At 43.9% G+C, this 25,751-nt stretch overlaps 1 protein-coding gene across 2 annotated transcripts in view; it reads left to right on the forward strand.

Moving 5' to 3' along the window:
• Positions 1-9,110, forward strand: part of LOC144686474 (gamma-crystallin S-1-like) — a 71,521-nt gene extending 62,411 nt beyond the window's left edge. Inside the window, exons 1-3 of one of the 2 annotated variants that reach the window (XM_078551738.1) lie at positions 6,550-6,607; positions 6,697-6,939; positions 8,760-9,110. In XM_078551738.1, coding sequence (XP_078407864.1) covers positions 6,599-6,607; positions 6,697-6,939; positions 8,760-9,035 — 528 coding nt within the window. In that variant the 5' untranslated portion in view covers positions 6,550-6,598 and the 3' untranslated portion in view covers positions 9,036-9,110. Of the gene's footprint in view, positions 1-6,549; positions 6,608-6,696; positions 6,940-8,759 lie in introns of those variants that run through there. The other variant, XM_078551736.1, reaches the window with a different exon arrangement.
• The last annotated feature ends 16,641 nt before the right edge of the window (positions 9,111-25,751 follow it).

Raw genomic sequence — 25,751 nt, forward strand, 5'->3', positions numbered from 1 at the left:
AACATAAGAACTAGGAGTAGGAGTAGGCAATTCAGCCCCTCGAGCCTGCCCCGCCATTCATTACGATCATGGCTGATCTCATTTCGGCCTCAACTCCAATTTCCCGCCCTCTCCCCATAACCTTTCAACCCGTTACTAATTAAAAATCTGTCTATCTCCTCCTTAAATTTATTCAGCGTCCCGGCATCTACTGCACTGTGAGGCAGTGAATTCCACAGATTCATGACCCTTTGAGAAAAGTAATTCCTCCTCAGCTCTGATTTAAATCTACCACCCCTTAGCCTAAAACTATGGCCTCTCATCCTAGAATGCCCCACAAGGGGAAACATCCGCTCCATGTCTACTTTGTCTATTCTCATTAGTATCTTATATACCTCAATTAGATCTCCTCTCATCCTTCTAAACTCCAGCAAGTATTGGCCTAAACTGCTCAATCTCTCCTCACAAGACAAGCCCCGCATCTCTGGAATCAATCTAGTGAACCTCCTCTGAACCGCCTCTAGTGCAACTACATCTTTCCTCAAGTAAGGGAACCAAAACTGTGCACAGTACTCCAGGTGCGGTCTCACCAATGCCTTGTACAGTTGCAACAACACTTCCTTATTTTTATACTCTATTCCTTTAGCAATAAATGCCAAAATTCCATTTGCCTTCCTTATTACCTGCTGTACCTGCATACTAGCTTTCAGCGATTCATGCCTGAGGACACCCAGATCTCTCTGCACTGAAGCATTCTGAAGTTTCTCTCCATTTAAATAATAAGTTGTCTTTTTATTCTTCTGACCAAAATGGATAACCTCACTCTTATCCACGTTAAATTCCATCTGCCAAATGTTGGTCCATTCACCTAACCTGTCCATATCCGTTTGTAAATTTCTTATTTCTTCATTGCAACTTACTTTCCCACCTATTTTGGTGTCATCTGCATATTTAGCTATAGTACCTTCTATCCCTGAATCCAAGTCATTAATATAGATTGTCAATAATTGGGGCCCAAGGACTGGACCCTGTGGCACCCCACTAGTTACAGCTTGCCATCCAGAAAAAGACCCATTTATCCTGACACTCTGCTTTCTGTTGGTTAGCAAATCCTCTAGCCAAAAGTATAATAATTCTCATAATACTACTGTAAAAGTAGGTTAGCAGTGGAGTTTGGATAGTTTCTCTGAGTGTGTCTGTGTGCATGGGATTTAACTAAATTGGAGACAGCTGGACTGGAGGCTTTGACTTATCAAAAGGAAGCTAGGTTTGAAATGCTAAACATAAACATGGCTGAGGTTTTAGAAGGTGAAGTGAGGAGAATTTGCATTTTTGGATAAATCAGGGTAGTTTGAATTTCAAAGAGATGGTAGGATGTTACACCTATCCAGGGAAGGTAGGCCAAGCAGTGTGTTGATTTTTCCCAAAGGTTACTGATAATATTAGCACCATGAAAAGATTTATATTATGAGAAAAATAAAGTTCCAAGGACATGTGGAAACAATGGAATTTGCATTAAAAGGGAGAAACATGTAAAAAGGAGAAGAAGCTGTGTGTCAGAGGGGAAGGCATTGCATGATCTACAGAAGTGCGAAATGCCTCCAGTATTTGTGCATTAAGCTGCTGTCTACAGAAACCAAAGCTGGGAAAAGCCACTTTGAATTCCACTGTCCAGGGTATTGTGTTTGATTTGCCTGGATCTGTTTAAACCTATTTTTTACCATTGCCTTAACGGGGGTGTAACTGGAAGCCAGAGTAATTAGGGGTTTTAGAAGTTATTATAGTAGCAATTTGTAGACCTATGAAACATTTTCTTTTGTTAATAAATGTTTAATTTAGTTTTGTAAAAAATCTCGAGAGTCTTGGTGGACTTATTACTTCTGAATTCACGGCACATCTCCCGAAACAAAATACAAATTGCAAAATCGTTGCGACCACATGATCAAGTTTCCCCTGTGGATTTGATCCACCTGACACACATAATCTGCCACATCATAACAAAGGCAAGAAAACTGCAGCCCCCAGGTTTAGGGATGCATCTCTCGAGCGCCTTTTGGATGCCGTGGAAGGCCGCTGTCATCTGCCCACACTCTGGCCGCAGGAGGAGCAGCAACATTACCACTCTGTTTCGGTAGGCAGTGGCAGTGATGATCAATACCAATGCTACACAGAAGAGGGTGGCCATCCAATGCAGATAGAAGATGAATGATCTCATCCTGTGCAGCCAGGGTATAGCAACCATCTCATCACTCAACTCACACACTCAAGCCCATCACACATTTACTGGTATCTCACTCACTGCCAGCTCAAGGGACATCACCACCTATTCTCACACACATAACCTCACACGTCCATCTGGCCTTATCTCCGCTGGAGACTGCCTCCTTAGCCCTCACCACCTTGAGGCTACTTGCACAGATCAACATGTGCCCCCACACATACCCTGGTAAACCCTCCTTCTCCAGTACAGCCCTTGCCCTGTAGCCTCTTCCCTTGCCTAAGGCCAATTTTCCTTCTTCCCTAAGCAAGCCCAGGCCCCGCAGCCATTGAAAAGCCACCCACATATGGCTGATCTGGTAGGTAGAGACCTGCCCGTGAGCGCCCCCCTAAAAGTGATGTGGTGTTGTCTGCGAAGCCTGACGCTGATGACTGGGAGTGTTGCCCGAAGCAAGGTAGGCAAACAAACCTTGACGTCCTGAGCGAAGTGCAGCTCGCCAAGTACACGCCTTATAGATGCTGTTGTGATACATATCAGTGTGTTTTCCCACTGACGTGGGGGGACGATTCTGGCGGGCTAGCCTAATAATGATATGCTGCTGCATTACAATGAGGTTCCCGATGTTGAATGGCAGGAAATGCGGCCCATCATCGATGGACTGAGTGGGCCATCGCGATCTGGTTTCACAATGTCGTGAAACCCATTTTTGGCCTTCTTGCCATATTGTCTGCTCACGCCGCTGAACACGCCCGACACCAGTGGGCACGGAGAATTCCGTCCAATGTCTCTCTGATTTCCTTTTCCACTTTCTCTCCGAACGTTTTATATTCAGCCTGGTTATATTATCAACATGTCATCTGTTAGGCGCACCCTTTTCATGTTTCATCTTACTCTCTATTTCTTTCATCATCCAGGGAGTTCTGGCTTTGTCTTACCTTTTCCCTTCATGGGAATGTACTGGGACTTTAGCCAAACCATCTCTTCTTTGATGGTAGCCCCTTGTTCTATCATAAATTTTCCAGCCAATCTTTGATTCCAACTCACTCCACTGAAATTGACTCTCCCCCAAATAAACATTTTTACCATGGATTGCTTCTTGGTTTTTTTCCATGGCTAACCTAATTTTAAGGTTGCCCTTCCCAAAAAGGTACCTGACTGACACCTGATCCGCTTGCCCCATTTCTTTCTTCAGAATGATGTCCAGCAATGCATCCTTCCTTGCTGGGCTGGAAACATTGTGATCAAGAAAATTCTATTGAACAAACTTCAAAAACTCTTGCCCTTCTCTGCCCTTTTAGACTCTTTCTATCCCATTTTAGATAAGGATAATTAAAGGCCCTCACTATCATGAGTCTAGTACTTGCACCTCTCTGAAACTGCCCTGCAAATTTGCCCCCCTATATCTTTCCCACTAGTTGGTGGCCTGTAGAATAGATGCAGTAGTATAGTGGCATCACCACTGAAAAGGAAATTTTTCATGGCCCTGGTGAATGATATGATTAAGGAGTCAGTCAGGAGGTTGAAAGCAGCGCGAGTGGAGAGGCAGTCGGGAGGTTGAAAGCAGCGCGAGTGGAGAGGCAGTCGAGAGGTTTAAAGCAGCGCGAGTGGAGAGGCAGTCGGGAGGTTGAAAGCAGGTTGAGTAGAGAGGCAGTCGGGAGGTTGAAAGCAGCGCGAGTGGAGAAAGAAAATCTAGAAGTGACGTCACAGGGTCCTATAGGTTGATTGGTTGGTAAGTATAAGCCTTTCTGGCCCCGCACAGCGGGGATGATTAGTGAGTGACTGTAGTAAACACTTTATATAAAGTTGAAGTTATGTCAATGCAGCTTGGCCATGTGGAATGTGCATCCAGTAGTACGCGGGGAGTAGTGCTAGTACAAAGTACCCTTAATGACTACATGTGCTGAAAGTGTCACCAGCTGCAGAAAATGTTGCTCCGGGTTGCAGATCAGTGGCTAGAGTCACTGTGGTGCATCTGCAAGGCTGAGGATTACGTTGATAGTACCTTTAGAGCAATGATCACACCGTAGCTAAGTAGGACACAGACAGAGAGGGAATGGGCGTTTGCTGGAGTAGCTAAGAAAACAGGCAGGTAGTGCAGGAATCCCCCGAGACAATTTTGCTCTCTAACTGCTTTTCCATTTTGGATGCTGGTGAGCAAGATGGTTCCTCAGAGGACTGTAGCAAAAGCCAAGTTTATGGCACCACAGGCAGCTCAGCTGCACAGAAGGAGAGGAGGAAGAGTGGAAGAGCTATAGTGGTAGGGGATTCCATAGTTAGGTGTGCAGACAGGCGTTTCTGCAGACGTAGATGTGACTCCAGGATGGTATGTTGGGTTCCTGATGCCAGGGTCAAGGATGTCACAGAGCAGCTGCAAGACATTCTTTTGGGGGACGGTGAATAGCCAGAGGTCGTTGACCACATTGGGACCAATGACATAGGTATGAAAAGGGATGAGGTCCTGAAAACAGGGAATGATTAGTGAGTGACTGTAGTAAACACTTTATATAAAGTTGAAGTTATGTCAATGCAGCTTGGCCATGTGGAATGTGCATCCAGCAGTACGCGGGGAGTAGTGCTAGTACAAAGTACCCTTAATGTCCATCTGGCCTATCTTCTCTGGAGACTGCCTCCTCAGCTCTCACCATCTTGAGGCCCCTTGCACAGATCAACATGTGCCCCCACACACACCCTGGGATACCCTTCTTCCCCAGTACAGCTTTTGCCCTGCAGCCTCTTCCCTTGCCTGACGCCACTTCTCCCTCTTCCCCAAGCACGCCCTAGCTCTGCAACCATTGAAAAGCCACCCACATATGGCTGATCTGGTAGGTAGAGACCTACCCATGAGCCCCCTTAAATGTGATGCGGTGCTGCTTGTGAAAGCTGGCGCTGATGACTGCGAGTGCTGATCGAAGCAAGGTAGGCAAACAAACCTTGAAGTGCCGAGCGAAGTGCAGTCCGCCAAGTGCACGCCTTATAGATGCTGTTGTGAAATGCACAATGACGTAGGTGGATGATCCAGTGATTGGTTGGGGGTGGGGGTGGGTGGTGGTGAGTCTGGCGGGCTGGCCTTATAATGATGATGTATTACAATCAGGTTCCTGATGTCCAATGGTGGGGAACATGACTGGTCATCGGTGGGTGGAGTGGATGATCGCAAACTGGTTTCACGATGTTGTGAAACTGATTTTTGGCCTTCCTGCCATATTGTTCGCTCACTCCACCGAACATGCGCGATGCCAGCGGGCAAAGGAAATACCAGCCGCAGTCACAATAGTAGATAGGGCTGAGTCTTTAGATGGAGAGAGAGAACAAGAGGCTTTCCTTCACTCGACTACTGCTGATGTTCTGCCCCAAGCATGTGCTTCAAGCACACACAAAAAGATTTTGTTCACATGACTTCTGTCCAGCTGCTACTATTTAAAAAAAAATTGCCTTTTTCCAATGATAATTAAATCAGCTCATCTGAAGAGCTATCTCAGAAAAAAAAAAGGTTTTTTGACCAAGCATTTAGTCTTTGAATGGTTCATTTTCCATTGTGAAATACTGTGGATGCCTCCATCGTTATATTTGATAAGGCCGGGAAAAGGGTTGTTTAGAAATTCCCAGGGATATCATTGTCTGGAATGGAATTCATAGACTTGTCTTTGATGTACTGTTGTAGTTAAATTTGGCCATCTTTCTGTTAATTTGAAATCATGTTAGTGCATCACAGAGAAAATCTGTCTTTTTAAAAGTGCAATATTTGACATAAGCACGTCTTCAGGACAAAAACATAAGCTCTCAATGGATAGTGTGTATTGAGGCTCCCACCTGATACAGAGCCACCCCTGAAATGCTCTGGGCAAAATGACAGCAGACAGGTTCGGAATGTGAACGGGATGGTAGGTGCAACATTCCAATTTAGGGCCACTAATGCCTCGTTACCACCTAGCGGAATGATTTAAAATTGGTCCCAATATTTCTAAATTCATAGATCAATTTTTTTTATGGTTATGCCACACTGGATCTCCCCCATTGTATAATGTAGCCAGTTTTTGGTGGACATTTTATCCCCATCTTGGTCAGTTTGGCAGTGGCAATGCTGCACCATTGCAAATGAGGCTGTTTTGGAATAGTAACTGTTCCAAAAGTTCAGCAGAACCAGGGTATGGAAAGCGCAGAATCCTCTCATTCTCTGTTTATTTTTAAGGCAACAATTAAAACTGCATGTTGTCAAAAGGGAAAGAATCAATAGCACATCACTTGTCTTTGAGGTGGTTCTCTTTGCATTGCATGTGATATGTGTTTTGTTGCTTTTTTTGCTGATTTTCAGTTCTCAATCGTTAGAACGGCAAAAGTACAGCAGCATATAAATAGCAAGCTGTGTGATGCAGGACTTACTAAGCTAACTGTGGGCTCAAAATGGGAAAGGTAAGGGTTTTGTATTTATTGCATTATAATGCTTCATTTAATATTTCTTACTTTGACAATTAAGTAATTGAACATATTTCTTTCCCCAGATCATCTTTTACGAGAACAGGAACTTCCAGGGTCGGCACTATGAATGCAGTAGTGACTGTGCTGACCTGTCCCCTTACTTCAGCCGCTGTAACTCCATCCGTGTTGAGAGTGACTGGTGGGTGGTGTATGAGAGACCCAATTACATGGGATACCAGTATGTTCTGGGCAGGGGAGAATATCCTGACTACCAGCGCTGGATGGGATTCAATGACCACATCAGGTCATGTCGCTCCTACCCATATGTAAGTTGGTATTTATTTACGAAGGATTATTGTCAGCTTTGTCAGATTCAGATATTGTTACCAATTTCCATTGTACGCTGATTTGTGTGTTCATTTTAGGACTAGAAATTGGCTACTGTGCTGAGGTTGCTGTATATATTGCCTGTGAAAGCGTGTATATGTCTCTGTGTGTGTTGCAATCAGTTGACCTTATATTTCTAAGAGTTATTAAACTTCAAAAACACTCGTACATTCAGAGACCTTGCGGTTGCATGCGTGCTTCAAAATCATCTTAATTGCAAGCTGGCTGCCTGTCCTTTAAGTAACATTGGTTTTGGGCCTTGCTTGCAGTTGAATGTTTAATGTTTGTTGAGTGATGTGTGATTTTTTTGAATCGACTATGTGCTCTAAATGTGGAAATAGAGCATCAGAACAGCTGGAAATACTAATTCAGCTGATGCTGTTGCATGATGGAGATACTTTTGTGAGCACCCTTCTCAACATAGCGCTGTTAGTGAATGTAGGTGCCACCAACATGAGCAGAAGGGCATTTGGCCTCCATAGTCTCTTCTCCAGTGGCACTATGGATCCAAATTTCACATCCATAAAATCCAATCATTCAATGGGATGATTTTATTGTTCAGATCAATCAAGTATTGAGAAATAAAAACTAAATTATTGGATTAGAATTTTCAGAGTGAATGTTTTCAATGCTGATCGATGGATACCTTAGTTAGAATCTGCTGACACAAATGTCATCAGCATTTCTAATATATAGTATATCATTGTATTGACAGCACTGAAACAGACCATTTGGCTCAACAGGACTAATGCTGGTGTTTACTCTCCACAAGAGCCTCGTTCCATCCTTCTTCATTTATCTCCATCAAGTTATCTTTCTATTTCATTCTTCCCCATGCATTCATCTATGTCTATTCATTCATCTATCTAATCATTCATGTGTGCTCTCACATCAACTGCTCCTTGTGGTAATTAGTTCCATATTTTAATCGCCCTCTTGGTAAAGATATTACTTCTAAATTTGTTGTTGGATTTGTCAGTGTATTGTTAGCTTAGAAGGCTAGTGTAAGGTTCAGTATAACACCAACAGTGTGGTTCAATTCCTTTCCCAGCTGAGGTAGACCTGTTACCTGCGTCTTCACTCAGCCCCTTAGAGTGGAAGGCAATGGTAAACCATCACTGACAAAAAGTGCAAAGAAAAAGCTTCAGGATGAAGTATCAGCAGACAATTGAGCCAACAACCTGCCTTCAGGCAGAGCACACATGATTGAATCTTGTTTTTATGGTCCGTTGTTCTGGTCTCGTTCACTAGTGGATATGTTTTGCCCCCAACAGATTTCTATCTAAAGTAGAATGTGCATGAGTTCTGAAGGATTACTTCACACATCAGACTTCACAGACTTTAAAGAAATAACTGTCTATACAGGTCCACTGAAATCAGCATAAAACTATTAAAAATATTCTCCTGTTTGTTTTACAAAAACTATACAAGTGCCATTTAGCAAGGCCATATTGATTATTCTTTACTTTCATTTTTACCAATATCATTTGAACCCATTGATTAACTCCCTCTCTCTGAATTGTCATCTATAGTTGTAAAAAATGTACATTTGCAGGTCTATCAAAAGTATGACTTTCTTTATATCACAGTAAAGGAAGCTTCCTACAGAATGAAAATTAATGAGATATCATAGTAAAACTCTAATAGCATATTCAGCTGCTGCTTGGAACAGAATCTGCTACCACAATCTGTTATCCTTGTATAGGAGCTGACTGCATATTTGAGGGTAATTTTAACTTTGCTTTTCTTTCTATTATAGTACCGAGATGGAAACTACAGAATGAGGATTTACGAGAGGCCTGACTTTGGAGGACAGATGATGGAATTCATGGATGACTGTCCATCTGTCTATGATCATTTCCGTCACCATGACATTCACTCCTGCCATGTGATGGACGGTTACTGGATCTTCTATGAACATCCCAACTACAGAGGCCGACAGTACTTCATGAGACCCGGTGAATACAGGAGATACGGTGACTGGGGCGGTTACAACTCAACTATCGGATCTTTCAGGCGCACGAGGGATTTCTAGATTGTTCTCAAATTTTGATTTTGTCCAGTTGAATTATTTCTGAATTTAAATGAAATAAAATTTACTTGATCATCAGCAATTTTACTGATTTTGACACTTTTTGGATTCTTGTGAAAAGATCTGGAACAGTAATAGGCATCTCATAGTGACCAGTGATTTCAGTTAATAATTATCTACAAATAACTGACAATGGATTCGTTGCTCCCAATGCGGTCTCCTCTACATTGGAGAGACCAAACGCAAACTGGGCGACTGCTTTGCAGAACACCTGCGGTCTGTCCGCAAGAAAGACCCAAACCTCCCTGTCACTTGCCATTTTAACACTCCACCCTGCTCTCTTGCCCACATGTCTGTCCTTGGCTTGCTGCATTGTTCCAGTGAAGCCCAACGCAAACTGGAGGAACAGCACCTCATCTTCCGACTAGGCACTTTACAGCCTTCCGGGCTGAATATTGAATTCAACAACTTTAGATCTTAAACTCCCTCCCCCCATCCCCACCCCGTTTCTTCCCCCTCCCTTTTGTTTTTTTCAATAATTTATATAGATTTTTCTTTTCCCACCTATTTCCATTATTTTTAAATCTACAACTGTAATACCTTGTCAGTCTTTCCCACCCCCACCCCCACTAGAGCTGTACCTTGAGTGTCCTGCCATCCATTCTTAATTAGCACATTTTCTTAGATAATATCACCACCTTCAACACCTCTTTGTTCCTTTTGTCTGTGACATCTTTTGATTATCTGCTCCTATCACTGCTCGCTTGTCTCTACAACCACCACCCCCCCAACTTCTCCCCCCCCTCCCACCCCACCTTAAACCAGCTTATATTTCACCCCTCGCCTAACTATACTCAGTTCTGCTGAAGCGTCATGAGGACTCGAAACGTCAACTCTTATCTTCTCCGCCGATGCTGCCAGACCTGCTGAGTTTTTCCAGGTAATTCTGTTTTTGCCCAGAGCATTAGTCTATTAGTCTGGCCCTCTGGATTGCTAATCCAGTGACATTACCACTACTCCACCACCTCCCCCTAAAGTTAGAGGACCCACTGATCTGGGTTTATGTGGCACGTTCTTTACTTTGTATTGTTATGCAAAGCTAAGTTATACAAATCAAACAAAGTGAGTCTGAGCATAACAATTGTTTTGTGCATTCATGTTGCTATGATTTGTGGTTTGTAAATTGGACTTGTCTCACCTAACATTTTCTCAGTCTGCCTTCATTGAGTTTGAGGATGTACACGTGGGAATGGCATGAATATCCGGCCATGGTCTGAATAGGGCCAACATATTCCTCACCTTCTATTTCGCTCCACCTGTCCCTCCACACTTTTTCAACAACATAAAATCCATCACATTTCTACCTCTCTCCAGTTTTGAAGAAGAGTCATATTGGACTTGAAGCATTAACTCCATTTCCCTCTCCACAGATGCTGCCAGGCCTGTTGAGTTTTTCCAGCATTTTCTGTTTTAATTTATCATTATTATACCGCTGGGTTATGCTATTATGTAAGTAGATAAAAGGTAGTGAGTCAACTCGCAGAATAATAAGACTTTTTTTTTAATAACAGCTTTATCTTGATGGAAATTTTTTGCGAATAATCAATGAAAACAAAAATATCTTTTCCAATTCCACCCTTTCAATGAGTTGGATGTTTGGTATTACCTGTTCCAATTTGAAAGTCTTCTCTTCATACTCAGGACATCCTCCATCATGTTGTGTGGCACTACCACCATGCTAAATGGGTTTGACTCAGAACAGGTAAAGCTGCTCAAAATTAGGCATCCATGAGGCACTGTGGGCCAGCAGCAGCAGAATTGTATTCAACAACAATCTGTCACCTCGTGTCCCTGCATAAACCTCACTCTACCATCACCATCAAGCCTGGTCCAAAGGTGAATGTAGGAGGGCATGTCAGGAGCAGCACCAGGCATACCTAAAAATGACATGTCAACCTGGTGAAGCCACAACACAGGACTACATGCATGCTGAACAACAGAAACAGTATGCTATACACTCAGCTAACAAAAGGACCAGATAAAAGCTCTGCAGTCCTGCTTCAGCCAGTCATGAATGGTGGTGGACAACTAGACAATTTACCTGAGAAGGAGGCTCCAAAAACATCCACATCCTTAATGATGGGGAAGCCTAGCATGTCAATGCAAAAGACCAGGCTGAAGCAGATGCGACCATCCTCAACCAGATGTGCCGAGTGGATGAACCACCTTGACCTTTTCCTGAGGTCACCACAATCACAGTTGGCAGAGAATTCAATTCACTCCACATGACATCAAGAAATGGCTGAAGGTATTGGATACATCAAAGGGTACAAACCTTGACAACATACTGGCTATAGTACTGAAGGCTTGTGTTCCAAATCTCTCTGGGCCCCTAGTCAATATGTTCCAGTACAACTACAATGCTGGCAGCTACCCAACAATATGGAAAAAGCTCAGGTATGTTCTGTCCACAAAAAGCAGGACAAATCCATTCCAATCAATTACCCCCCCAATCAATCTACTCTTAATGATCAGCAAAGTGATGAAATGTGTCATTGACAGTGCTATCAAGCAGCACTGACCTTAGCATTAACATTCTCACAAATGCCAGTTTTGGTTCTCATAACATCATTGGTCCAAATATGGAAGAAGAAGTCCAGCATGCAGGTGAGAGTGAGTGCCCTTGACATCAAGCAGCATTTGACTGAGTGTGGCATCAAGGGAAATTAGCAAAATCGATGTCAGTGGGAATTAGGGTAAAACTTTATGCTTGTTGGAGTCACATCTAGCACATAGGAAGATGGTTGTGGTTGGTGGAGGCCAATCATCTCAGTCCCAGGATATTGCTGCAGGGTAGGTTCCTCAGGGTAGGGTCCTCCTCCTGTTAGTTGTTTAATTGTCCACTATCATTCAAGACTGGATTTGGCAGGACTGCAGAGCTTAGATCTGATCCATTGTTTGTGGGATTGCTTGGCTCTGTCTATCTCATGCTGCTTTGTAAGACAACGTGTTATTTACATTTTTAATATACAATCACTTTTTAACTATGTAGCTGTTTCTTTACTTCCTTTACATTAATTAATATAGACTGGTTGTGGTGCAACCCTGTGTGTGGATTCTGCTTCATGGTGGTAACATGGAACATCAAGATATGAGAAGAACCCAGACCAAAGTTATATCTAAGGAACTGTACTGAACTGCACTGTGGGCTCAAAACACAAAGCATGATGGTTAACTTTGTCAAGTCAAAGCCTTGCTAGAATCAGCAAGTTCTGCAAAATGACTTAACCTGTAGGAGGTCTTCTACCAGTATTGATATACAGACTGAACTTCATTAAGGGGCTGCCTTCTCCCAGCTCTGGAGATTGATAATGGCTTTGGAGATAATAAAGTGGAGTCAAGCTGGCTATGGTAACTCAAGTGTGACCTTCAAAGGAGGTTGGCGATTGGCGGGCCCAGGAGCGGATGGGAAATGGGCCCCCGACTGCAATTTCATACTTACAATTAACGGCCAGCCAATGTGAAACACGCCCTGGGAAATGCTCATCACTGCTGGTAGGGGCAGGAAGACGGTGGGTGCCGACATCACCTCAGGTGCTGGTGAGCACTTCCAGTGAGCTCCCTGAAGGCAGACAGCTGCCCCAGGGAACTGCAGACCTCCACAAAATAAACAAAGCAACAAAAATGCTTCAAAATATGTCCATGCAGCGCAAGCAAGCTCCTGAAAGCATACCTCATAAAAAAACAGTCCCCAGATATCTCTTTTTATTTTATTTCCTCACAGATACTTCGTCTGCCTGGATTGAGGTTTGACCAAAAATGTAAAGGCTGCCTGGCCAATTGGACGTCTGCCAACTGTAAAAGTGGATGGGCCACGAAAAATCGTTTCCAATTGCCTCCTTAATGGGCTTAATTGCATGCTTAATTGTTAGCAGCTGGCTGCCGAGTGAGATATCATGCGAGTGCGCAGTGATGTCAGGATGCTTGCCCGATGTCATCTCGTGCTATTTCATGGCTGGATGGGTCGGGTCCGCGCCTGCCCTCAGGACATAAAATTCTGGCCATGGAGATGAACACTGATGTAATTGAATGCCAAAGTAAATGGACTAAAAGCAGGCTTTACCTTATATGGCAAAGGGCTACAGCAAAGAAAGGTATAAAGAAAGAGTCCACAGAACAATCTGGGCTGCAGTGGTTAGAGCGATTCGGTCAGTTGCTCAGAAGACGTGCACGGAGGATTCAACATCGGATTGACCACCGAGGTGGACTGCGGCTCGCAGCGAAGCTAAACAAATATTATCACGAGTATGTACTCTTGCTTAGTGGTTTAATAAAGGTGTATCACCTCTGGTTGAACTTCATCCAAGTTGTTGTGTGCTGTTGATATCCACAACAAGGACCTTTAGACCAGGGAGAGGGTCTTACAGCTTCTGCTGTTTGGCATCCAAGTCATCCTGTGTTGTAGCTTCACCAGGTTGACACCTCATTTTTAGGTATGCCTTGTACTGCTCCTGGCATGCCCTCCTGCACTCTTCATTGAACCAGAGCTGATGCCTCAGCTATATGGTAATGGTAGAATGGAGGATATGCTGGGCCATGAGGTTACAGATTATGTTTGAGTACAATTCTGCAGATGCTGATGGCCTCAGCATCTCATGGATGCCCATTTTTGATCAGTTCAAAATCTATCCCATTTAGCTCAGTGGTAGTGCCACACAACACGGTGGAGGGTATCCTCAATGTGAAGATGGGACTTTGTCTCCACAAGGACTGTGTGGTGGTCATTTCTGCCCATATCGTCATGAACAGATGCATCTGCAGCAAGCAGATTGGTGAGGATGAGGTCAAGTAGGTTTCTCCCCCTTGTTGGTTCCCCCACCACCTGCTGCAGATCCAGTCTAGCAGCGATGCCCACAATGACGCGGCCAGCTCAGTCAGTAGTGGTGGTACCGAGCTACTCTTGGTGATGGACATTGAAGTCCCCCACATAGAGTACACTTTGTGCCCTTGCCACCCTCAGTTCTTCTTTGAATTGGTTCAACATGGAGGAGCACTGATTCATCAGCTAAGGTGGGGGGAGTTGGGTGAGGGGCGTGGTATGTGGTAATCAGCAGGAGGCTTCCTTGTCCACATCTGACCTGATGCCATGAGACTTCATGGGGTCTAGAGTCGATATTGAGGGCTCCCAGGGCAACTCCCTCCCTACTGTATACTACTGTGCCTCTTCTTCAGTTAAGTCTGTCCTGTTGGTCGGACAGGACATATCCAGGGATAGTTATGGTGGTGTCTGGGACTTCATCAGTAAGGTATGATTCCATGAGCATGGCTATGTCAAGTTGTTGCTTCAATAGTGCATGGGACAGCTCTCCCAACTTTGGCACAAGCCCCCAGTTCTTTGTAAAGAAGACTTTATATGGTTGACAGGACTGAGTTTGGGGTTGCCATTCCGGTGCCTAGGTTGATGCTGTTTTAGGGTGTTGGTTACAGTTCAGTAGGTCTCAAGAAGTCTTCATAGTCATATGTGGGTTAGCTATAAATCTTTACTGACTCTTAGAGCTGTTTACAAACATACAGTAACAGGTACAAGCTAGGAGCTGTCTCCATGCTTACTGGTACACATGGCTCTATCTAACACTCGACTGATCCTGGGTGCAGATCATGTGCTCTTTTACATCACTGTATGGGTGGTACTGTACTCAGTCCCACATTAACCATATATGTGCCAGACCCTTATACTACAGATGGCGGGTCCATCCAGTGTAATTCATTTTATACTTGGCAGTGGCTTGATACAACTGAGTGGCTTGCTAAGCCATTTCAGAGGGCAGTTAAGATTGAACCACATTTCTGTGGGTCTGGAGTCACATGTAGGCCAGACCAGGTGAGGACAGCAGATTTCCTTCCCTAAAGGACATTAGTTTGGGTTGAATTGGCATGGAGAGTGGGCGAGGGTGAAGGAGTGTGAGGGGTGAGGTTAAGAAGGCCTAATATTTAGCAACACAGGTGGGACAAAGTCTCAAGAGAACCGAGGTGGGCTTTTTAAACAGCTGGTTTTGGAACTTGGTGGCTCCTGTTGTTTCTTTCAATCTGCGTCTGGGTGTGGTGATCATGACTCTATCCCACACCACTTCCATCCCACCCGGGAAGGAAGATCCTGCCATTGAGGCACTTGGTCCCATGGTGGGTTCGGGAAGTTAGAAAATTTCCTAACTCTGCGCACCAGCCTCAGGAGCAAAAATCCAGGCCTAAAACTGATGAGATTGAAAACCTTTATTCTGCTAATCTGTGGTGCTGGAATTTGGGTCACTCATTAAAAATATTTCATTTAGCATTTTTACAGAGACATTGCCCAGGATGGATATGTAGCAGACAAACCAGGAATATCTTAATCTTGTTTTCTGTACTCTACTGAGTTAGCCTGACCTAAGAGGATGGACCAAAATACATCAGTTGGGATTCCAACCCTTTGGGGGTGGATTTTAATCCAAAATACAGGCAAGTTTTGGTCAGCTGGGAGTTAAAGTGTTAAAAATCTAAATCCTGACCCCAGCCAGACCTCCACATGCTCACTCCTGATTTTAATGGAGGCAAGACAGAAGGCAGACAACCAATCTGGTCCCAGGAAGTGATGTGTAATAATTATGGTTTTATTTCGTGTGTAGTGTACCTTTAAGAATAATACTTGTTAAGAGAGATCACATGATCTGCAGTAACCAATAGGAGAGTAGTGCAGGCTATTGCAGCAGTCAGTGTAGAAATAGAGTTGGAGTTGAAAGCACACGTGTAGTTGCTGCTGAGTACATTGTAAATAAACTTAATTTTTCCACTCAAGAAGTGTCTGCAGATCAACTCTATCACTAATAGTGCAACTCTGCCACCCTACAACAAACTGGCGATAAGGATCAAACAGGATTGAACAGAAGAAATCAAGTTAGAAAAAAATTGGCACAGGATCTCGCCCAGTGATCGTAAGTAGCATTAAGTAGAATTGAAGAAGCTATCCTCTTTCAAAGTGCCACAGTTTAGGAGAATGTATCCTTTAGAACTTGCCACAGACTATTGGTCTCAATACATAGAATGCCTCATTTTTTTTTTCAAGCGAATGAGATTACGGGGGAAGAGAAGAGGCGAGCAATCCTCTTTAGTAGTGGCTGGAGAAAAACCTACAGTTTTATTCGAAGTTTGACAGAACCCAGTGCCCCAGATTCAAAAAGATTTGATGAATTGGTGGACCTCGTGAAGGGTCACTTTCAACCCAAGCCTTTAGTCATGATGCAGAGGTTCAGGTTTAATTTGAGAAATAAGGCCACGGGTTTGACAATTGCATGCTATGTGGCAAACTTGAAGCAGCTAATGGAACATTGAGAGTTCGGTATGACTCTGAACAACATGCTCAGGGATTGTTTAGTGTGTAGTGTGAAAGAGGACTTTATTCAGAAACGATTATTATCCAAAGCAAATTTGGATTTCAAATGGGCGCTAGAGATAGCATTGTCCATGGAAAGCACAGTAAGAGATTCAAAAGCAATACATGGTATGCAAAATGGCGCCAACCTCCATATCGGGCGTGAAACCTCAGCTGAAAGAGGCGCGAAAAAGCAAGAATCCGCCGAGAAGCGGGAAACAGCTAACTGAAGAATAAAGAAAAATAACTCAGCAGTGAATTCAAAGAATAATTTTAATAGAGGTGGAAACAAACAGTGTTTTAGTGATTGGCAGTTTAAAAAAATCGTATGCTATTATTGTCATAGAAATGGACACATGATGAGGAAATGCAAGGAAGGATTCAAGCAGGCTTGTAAACAAAAGAAAAAGTCCAATGAATCTACAATGCAGAAGAGCCTGAAACAACAAATTCAGACTTTTATTCGTTGTTTAATCTGAAAGTTGGAAAGACAGAACCATTATTTGTCACAGTGAAACTAAATGGCAGGAATGGGAGTCGACATGGGAGCTTCCACTACAGTAATTGGGGAATATACCTTCAGATATTTGAAAAATGGTGAACATCAATTAAGTTTGATGCCAAGCTAAAAACATATATGGGTGAAGACATTCAGGTAAAAGGCATAAACAGAGTAACTGCCCATTATGGAAGCCAATTGGCAAAGCTACCCTTGATGATGGTAACAGGTAAAGGGCCATGTCTCCTGGGGCGAAACTGATTAAAGGAGATTAAGGGCAGGATTTTCCCCCTGTCGGGGGTGAAGTTGAAGGGTGGGCGCGCACAGGTGCGCTTCCGATTGGCGCCCCAGATTGGGGGCGTGGTGCCATTTTACGTTGGCGGGCCAATTAAGGCCCACCCAGCATGACGTCCGCAGGGAATCGCTATGTTCTCCCTGTGCGGGCGGGGGGTGGGAAATCCCAAAATCGAGAGTGCGCTCTTTCGCGCATGCGCACGAAAGAGCGCACTCATCTCTCTGAGGCTAATTGCTGCCTCAGGGAAATCGGCTGTTCTGTGACAGAAATTAAAAATAGAAAAAAAAAATTCCTGACATGTCCTCTCATGTGACAGCATCACATGAGTTGTGGCATGTCCACAATTTTAACAAAAACTTTATTAAAATTTTTTAAAACCTACATGAAACTTCATCCTGCCCGTGAATGAGGTTTCGTGCTTTTTCTAATTCCCGCTGGGGCTCCTGGTCTGCTCGCCAACCTTAAGGTTGGACGGGCAGGTCCATTAATGAGCTAAATGACTCTTGTCAATGGCCTCAATTGGCCATTGACAAATCGGCGGGCGCGCAGCTGATTTTGCTGCACCCCCGTCTACTGGAAAATTTAAATGGGGCACGGTGACGTTGGGAGTTCTGCCCGACATCACTGCGCATCGTTTTACGCGTCAGCAAGCGGGCCCTATCCCCCGCTTACCGACTGGAAAATCCCGCCCTAAGTTAGAATGGGCTGTAATTTTCCAGCTGAGAGCAAATGGGCTACCAGAGCAACTTAGAAAGTATGCCATCATCTTCAAGGGTGAACTGGGTAAAATCCAGGGCCTGCAGGCTAAGATTCATGTGGATCCGGAATAAACCCCTCACTTCATGAAGGCAAGACAGGTGCCAAATGCCTTGTGAGAAAGAGTTGACATTGAATTGAACAGACTAGAGAAACTGAGCGTTATACAACCTGTTCAGTTCTCGGAATGGGCAACGCCCATTGTCCCCGCCCTTAAACCCAACCAAAGCATCTGAATTTGTGAAGACTACAAACTGAGGGTTAATAAAGTAGCTAAGCTAGACAGGCACCCCATTCCAAAATTCAAAGACGTGTATGCCAAGCTGGCAGGAGGGACAACATACACAAAACTTTACATGAGTCATGCTTATCAACAACTAGAGTTGGATACTGCCTCCCGGGAATTTGTCACAATTAATACTCACAAAGGGTTGTACCAATAAACACAATCGTGTTTATTGGTACAACCCTTTGTGAGTATTAATTGCCTTTCAGTGTCTCCTCTGCTTCCATCTTTCAGGCAACAATGGAAAGCTTACTGCAAGGACTGCCCAGGTTGCAGTCTATTTAGACGATGTATTCACAGAATCACAGAGCAGAAGAGGCCCTTCGGCCCATCGAGTCTGCACCTACATGTGAGAAACACCTGACCTACCTACCTAATCCCATTTACCAGCACTTGGCCCATAGCCTTGAATGTTATGACGTGCCAAGTGCTCATCCAGGTACTTTGTAAAGGATGTGAGGCAACCCGTCTCCACCACCCTCCCAGGTAGCACATTCCAGACCATCACCACCCTCTGGGTAAAAAAGTTTTTCCTCACATCCCCCCTAAACCTCCTGCCCCTCACCTTGACCTTATGTCCCCTCGTGACTGACCCTTCAACTAAAGGGAACAGCTGCTCCCTATCCACCCTGTCCATGGCCCTCATAATCTTGTACACCTCGATCAGGTCGCCCCTCAGTCTTTTCTGCTCCAACGAAAACAACCCAAGTCTATCCAACCTTTCTTCATAACTTAAATGTTTCATCCCAGGCAATTTCCTGGTGAATCTTCTCTGCACCCTCTCCAGTGCAATCACATCCTTCCTATAATGTGGCGACCAGATCTGCACACAGTACTCCAGCTGTGGCCTCACTAAGATTCTATACAACTCCAACATGACCTCCATACTTTTGTAATCTATGCCTCGTTTGATAAAGGCAAGTGTCCCATATGCCTTTTTCACCACCCCACTAACATGCCGCTCTGCCTTCAGAGATCTATGGACACACACGCCAAGGTCCCTTTGTTTCTCAGAACCTTCTAGTGTCATGCCGTTCATTGAATACTTCCTTGTCAAATTACTCCTTCCAAAGTGGATCACCTCATACTTTTCAGGGTTAAATTCCATCTGCCACTTAGCTGCCCATTTGACCATCCTGTCTATATCTTCCTGTAGCCCAAGACACTCAACATCACTGCTAACCACCCGGCCAATCTTTGTGTCATCCGCAAACTTACTAATCCTACCTCCCACATAGTCATCTATGTCATTTATATAAATAACAGATAATAGGGGACTGAGCACAGATCCCTGTGGTATGCCACTGGACACTGGCTTTCAGTCACTAAAGCATCCTCCTGTCATCACCCTCTGCCTCCTACAACTAAGCCAATTTTGAGTCCACCTTATCAAATTACCCTGTATCCCATGTGCATTTGCCTTCTTTATAAGTCTCCCATGTGGGACCTTGTCAAAGGCTTTGCTGAAATCCATATAAACTACATCAACTGCACTACCCTCATCTACACACCAGGTCACCTCCTCAAAAAATTCAATCAAATTTGTTAGGCATGACCTCCCTCTGACAAAGCCCATGCTGACTATCCCTGATCAAACCTTGCCTCTCCAAGTGGAGATAGATTCTCTCCTTCAGAACTTTCTCCAATAGTTTCCCTACCACTGATGTGAGACTCACTGGCTTGTAGTTCCTTGGCTTATGTCTACAACTCTTCTTAAATAGCAGAACCACATGAGCTGTTTTCCAGTCTTCTGGCACCTCCCCCGTGGCCAGAGAGGAATTAGAAATTTGGGTCAAGCCCAAATCCTCCCTTGCCTCCCTCAGCATTCTGGGTCACAAATCATCCAGACCTGGAGATTTGTCCACTTTTAAGACTGCCAACACCTCCAACACCTTGTCACTCCCTATATCAATTTGCTTAAGAACCTCACAGTCTCTCTCCCCGAGTTCGATACCTTCATCCTCATTCTCTTGGGTGAAGACGAATGTGAAGTATTCATTCAAACTCTCGCGATGTCCTCTGGCTCCACCCATAGATTGCCCCCTTGGTCCCTACTCTTTCCCTGGTTATCCTCCTCTTCCCATTGATATACTTATAGAATATCTTATATTTTCCCTACTTTTACCAGCCAGTGCTTTCTCATATCCCCTCTTTGCTCTCCTAATTGCTTTCTTAAGCTCCACCCTGCACTTTCTGTATTCCACTAATGCCTCTGCTGATTTGCTTCCCTTGCACCTGCTAAAAACCTCTCCTTTCCTTCTCATCGTAACCTGAATATCTCTGGTCATCCATGGTTCTCTGGACTTGTTACTCCTTCCTATCACCCTAGAGGGAACATGTTGAGCCTGTACCCTCCCCAGTTCCTTTTTGAACACCCCCCACTGTTCCTCTGTAGATTTCCCCACAAGTAACTGTTCCCAGTCTACCTTGGCCAGATCCCGCCTTATTTTACTAAAATCCACTCTCCCCCAATCCAAAACATTTTTTTGCAACTTGAGGATTTCTTTGTCCATAACAAACTTAAACTGTACAATGTTGTGGTCGCTATCGCTAAAATGCTCACCCAACACCACCTCAGCCACCTGTCCAGCTTCATTCCCCAGAATTAGGTCCAGCACTGCGCCATCCCTTGTTGGACCCTCTACATTTGACCTAAAAAGTTCTCTTGTACACATTTCAAGAAATCCAGTCCATCCAAGCCCTTAACACTATGTCTATCCCAATTAATGTTGGGAAAGTTGAAATCACCTAATAGAATTACCCTACTGTTATTATTTTTACACACTTCCACAAATTGTGCACATATTTGCTCCTCAATTTCTCGCTGACTATCTGGGGGTCTATAATAAACACCTAACAATGTGGCTGCCCCTTTTTTATTCCTAAGTTCTACTTATAGAGCTTCATTCGATGCTCCCTCCAAGATATCATCTCTCCTTACTGCAGTAACTGACTCCTTAACTAATAATGCAACGCCTCCTCCTCTTTTACCCCTCCCTTGTCTCACCTGAAGATTCCATATCCCAGAATGTTGAGCTGCCAATCCTGCCCTTCTCTCAACCACGTCTCAGTGATGGCTACTGTATCACAATTCCACGTGTCAATCCTCACCCTTAACTCATCTGTTTTACCTGTAATACTCCTGGCATTAAAGTAGAGGCCATCCAGCCTTGCCTCACTCCCTTGGAGCTTAAGGCAATTGGTGACAGGATTCATTGAAAAAGAGCATTTGGCAAACTTAGAAGAAGTCTTAAAATATAACTTGCAAGTTGGAGTGCATTTAAAAAAAAACATAAGTGCCATTCCAAGCGAGAGAAGTAATCTATTTGGGTCACCAGGTATATTCACAGGGCCTCCACCCTGTTGGTGAGAAAGTGAGAGCCATAAGAGAGGCACTGCGCCACAGAATGCTTAGAGTTCAAATCATTCCTAGGAATGATCAACTATTATGGGTGGTTCTTACCCAATTTGTCTACAGTGCTAACCCCCCTGCATTCTCTACTCAAAAAGAACCAGCGTTGGTCTTGGGAGGCGCCCCAGAAAGAATCTTTCATAAAGGTGAAATAATTGTTGCACTCATCCAATCTAGTAGTGCATTATGACCAGGCGAAATAATTGGTGCTGACATGTGACACACCTCCCTATGGAGTGGAAGCTGTGCTCTCTCATCGGACGACAGCACAGAACAGCCAATAGGTTATGTACCACGAATGCTCACCACAGTGGAAAAGGGATACTCGTAGACAGAATAAGAAGGCCTGCCCATCATCTTTGCTGTCAAGAAATTTCACCAGTACATGCACGACCACCATTTTACAATCATTTCAGACCACAAAGCATTGCTAGGATTGTTTAGTGAGGACAAGGCTATACCACCCAAAGCCTCAGCAAAAATGGGCTTTAATTCTGGGCAGCATATGAATACACTTTTGTACATAGACCCGGCAATCCAATCACAAATGCCGATTAGTCATTTGCTTTTACAAGAAAATGATGAGCACATCCCAGTTCCACAGGAACTTGTTTTACTGTTAAATTCCTTAGATTCCTCACTGGTATGTGCTCGACAGATCAGAGACAGGACAAGTCGGGACACAGTCCTATCTCAAGTACGAGATCAAGTGCCACATGGTTTGTCACAGGAGCCTGTATCTGACGAAATGAAACAAGACATGAAATAACCAGCCAGGATGGCATCTTATTGTGGGGAGCATGAGTGATAGTTCCTCCAAAGGGAAGGGAGCCACTTTTATTTGAACTACACAGTGCCCATCCAGGAATTTCCTGAATGAAGACCATAGCATGCAGCTATCTATGGTGGCCTGGGATGGATGGCGAAATAAACGATTTAGTAAAGCACTGTGTGCAATGTCAGCAACTACAAAAGTTGCAAGTGACAGCTCATTACACCCATGGGAGTGGCCAGGTAGACGCTGGGTGCAGTTACACATTGACTATGTTGGACCTTTCCTGGGAACAATGTTTCTGCTCATTGTCGATGCCCATTCAAAATGGCTGGATGTATATGAGGTGAAGTCACCAATGTCGGCTTCTATAATTGTGAAACTGCGTCAGAGTTTTGCTATTCATGGACTATCAGAAGTAATGTTTCCGATGATGACTAAGTGCATTTACGAGTGCTGAGTTTCAACCATTTATCAGCCTCAATGGTATCGCTCATGTGAAAACTACACCGTACCACCCTTCCTCAAATGGACTGGCCGAAAGGATAGTTCAAATGCTCAAGGCAGGCATGAAAAAGCTAACTGGCAATTCCTTGGCAAATAAGATAGCAGGCTAGCATAGTCATGAGAGGAAATTTACCATGGAGAGCCGGTATACATGAAAAATTCCTGGGAAGAGCCAAAGTGGTTACCAGATGAAATAAGTGCGGAGACTGGACCTCTATCGTATGTGGAGGTGGAAGGCTGGATCATCTATAAACATGTGGACCATTTAAAGAAGAGAGAGATAAATCATTAAGATTTGGTTCTGCCAGTAATCATGACCAGGTCTGCGTTTCCTGTTGAGGATACTCAAACCAGGACTGACATGTCCGATGTTCCTATAAGAGTTGAGGATACAGAACTGTAAGTGCCCACTGAAGCACCTGGTGTTCAGGCAACTCTGGAAAAGGATGTAACCTGACAAATAATCTGAAATTGTGGAGCTGCGATGTTCCACATGTACCAGGAAACCACCTGAAAGACTGAACTTGTAAATCCCTTACCAGTGTAAATATTACGTTGTCTTGAAAAATATGTACCGGTAAATATAATATGTATAGCTGGGTTAAAGGGGGAGGAATGTAGTAATTATTGTTTTAGTTGGTGTGTAATGTACTTTTAAGAATAATACTTGTTAAGGGAGATCACATGATCTGTTGTAACCAATAGGAGGCTAGTACAGGCTACCTCAGCAGTCAGTTTAGAGATAGAGTTGGAGTTGAAAGCACATGTGTAGTTGCTGCTGAGTACAAGAATTGTCTGCAGATCAACTCTATCACTAATAGTACAACTTGGTGGTCCTACAACGTGTAGTCAGAACAGACTACTGAGGACAAACCGAGTAGTACTGAGGACAAACCAAGTAGCACCTAGGAAAAGAATGGTAGAGGTATTTGTATGGAAATGGAGATATAAATGACAAGGACAAACATGATGGCGTGATCATTAGCCATGAATACATATCTGAGCAGTGATATTTCCTGGAGATATGAGGATGACTCCATGTTGTAGGTGTACTTGGGACACATGTAGTGTATTCACCATGGCAGTTATCACACTGCAGGCGTACAATAATCTAATAGGAATTCCATCTCAATTTGCAGGCCATTAATCAGACACTGACAAGATCCAAATTCAAGAAATTCAACTTAACATTATGCATCAATTGAAAATGAAAATTAAGATGATTAACAAGTTGGCCTAGCAGGAGAAGCCTTTGTTATCCTGATTAACAGTTGGACAATGTTTGAGAAACTAAAGATTCCCTAAATTAAAAGAGGGTCATCTTTACTCTACAAATGACTTGGCATCTTCAGTGTGTCCCTGAGTTCAGACTGGCAGCTTTCAACACCAGGGGTGTCTGAGGATGACGCTTGGTGGGCCAGTAAAGTATTATTTAGAGCCACCTTCTGCTTCAACATTCTGCTGCATCTGGACTACCTCAGTGTGGATCATCCACTGGTCAAGGTGGATTGCAGGGCAGCTGATTGTCCTGACTGTTGTGTTCCCACTCTGGTTAAACGTGGCACCAGGAATCTCACTTCGTGGTTCAAGTAACAATGGGTGGAATCTTATCCTAATGGACCTGCACACAGCAGTGAGGTCAGTAATAGGTCAGGAACCCATTTGATTCAGCAGTGGATTTTACCGAGGCTATTTTACTCAGACGTGACATCAATATCCTGCTTCTTTGTTTTCCTGCCAATCAGAGGGATTGGGTTTGCTGATGCCCTGAATCTGTCAAAGGAAGGATTTCTCAGGAGGCCCAGGCTGTTTGGAGCTCATACATGTCGAAAGAGGTGACTCTCTGCCCTTAGACCCTGTTTTGAGGGTCTCACCTTTCCCAGATGAATCTCAGTGTCCATCAACTCCGCCCTATGGAGCAGCATGTGGTTGAGGAAAGGTAGCTGCTGCTGTTGCTGTTGGTGTTGCAGTTCCTCTTGTTCCTCATCAGAGGTTCAAGGTGGCGATGCCTAAGCTGCTCCCGAGAAGTAGTGAAGGTTGACAGCAGGGAAATGCAGATCCAGTGAGCGAAATTCAAGACAGGAGAACTGACTTCTAAGAAATTGGAAATCGTCTGTCAAGCTGTGAAAGCACATTTTCAGAAAAAATGCTCTGAGTAGCAACCTCTCACGTGGAAATGGCTACAGCTCTACAGCCTTCAGACTGGCTGAAAGGAACAGAATGTGGATCTGAACACTGGGATGCAACGGCACTATTTATTTCGGGAAATTCTCTTCAGGCATGATCTAAGTTTCAATGATCATTTTATTTAAATGGCCTAACTCTGGAGAGCACGCCCACATGTTTTCCCCAACCTCAGAGACTCCTGTTGATTGTTAACTTTTAGTACACCCTAGAATGCGGATTGTTGACACATACATACAACCTAGAATGAAGAAAGGATACTTCGCAAACAAACCCCACTAGGGCAAGGGATACAAACAGGCGACTGGAAAATGCTACATTACTTGCAGAATGAACAGAATTTTACAATGGATCAATTTACAAGGGAGCTGTATCTCATTCAAGTATTCTGTATGGAATGCTGGGAACTAACCAAGTGATACTGAGGACAAGAATGGAGGAGGCACTTGTATGGGATTTGAGACTTAAGTCAGCTGATAAGGTATTACCAAGAATACCAGTCTGAATAGTGAAATCTCCTGGAGATATGAGGGTGACTTCATGTTGTAGATAGAACTCAATAGGAAATGGTTTCTGCTGAGATGTGGTAATCAGTCTCCATTG

This window comes from Cetorhinus maximus, chromosome 11 (genome assembly GCF_964194155.1).
Source record: "Cetorhinus maximus chromosome 11, sCetMax3.hap1.1, whole genome shotgun sequence".
In the NCBI taxonomy this organism is placed as follows: domain Eukaryota; kingdom Metazoa; phylum Chordata; class Chondrichthyes; order Lamniformes; family Cetorhinidae; genus Cetorhinus; species Cetorhinus maximus.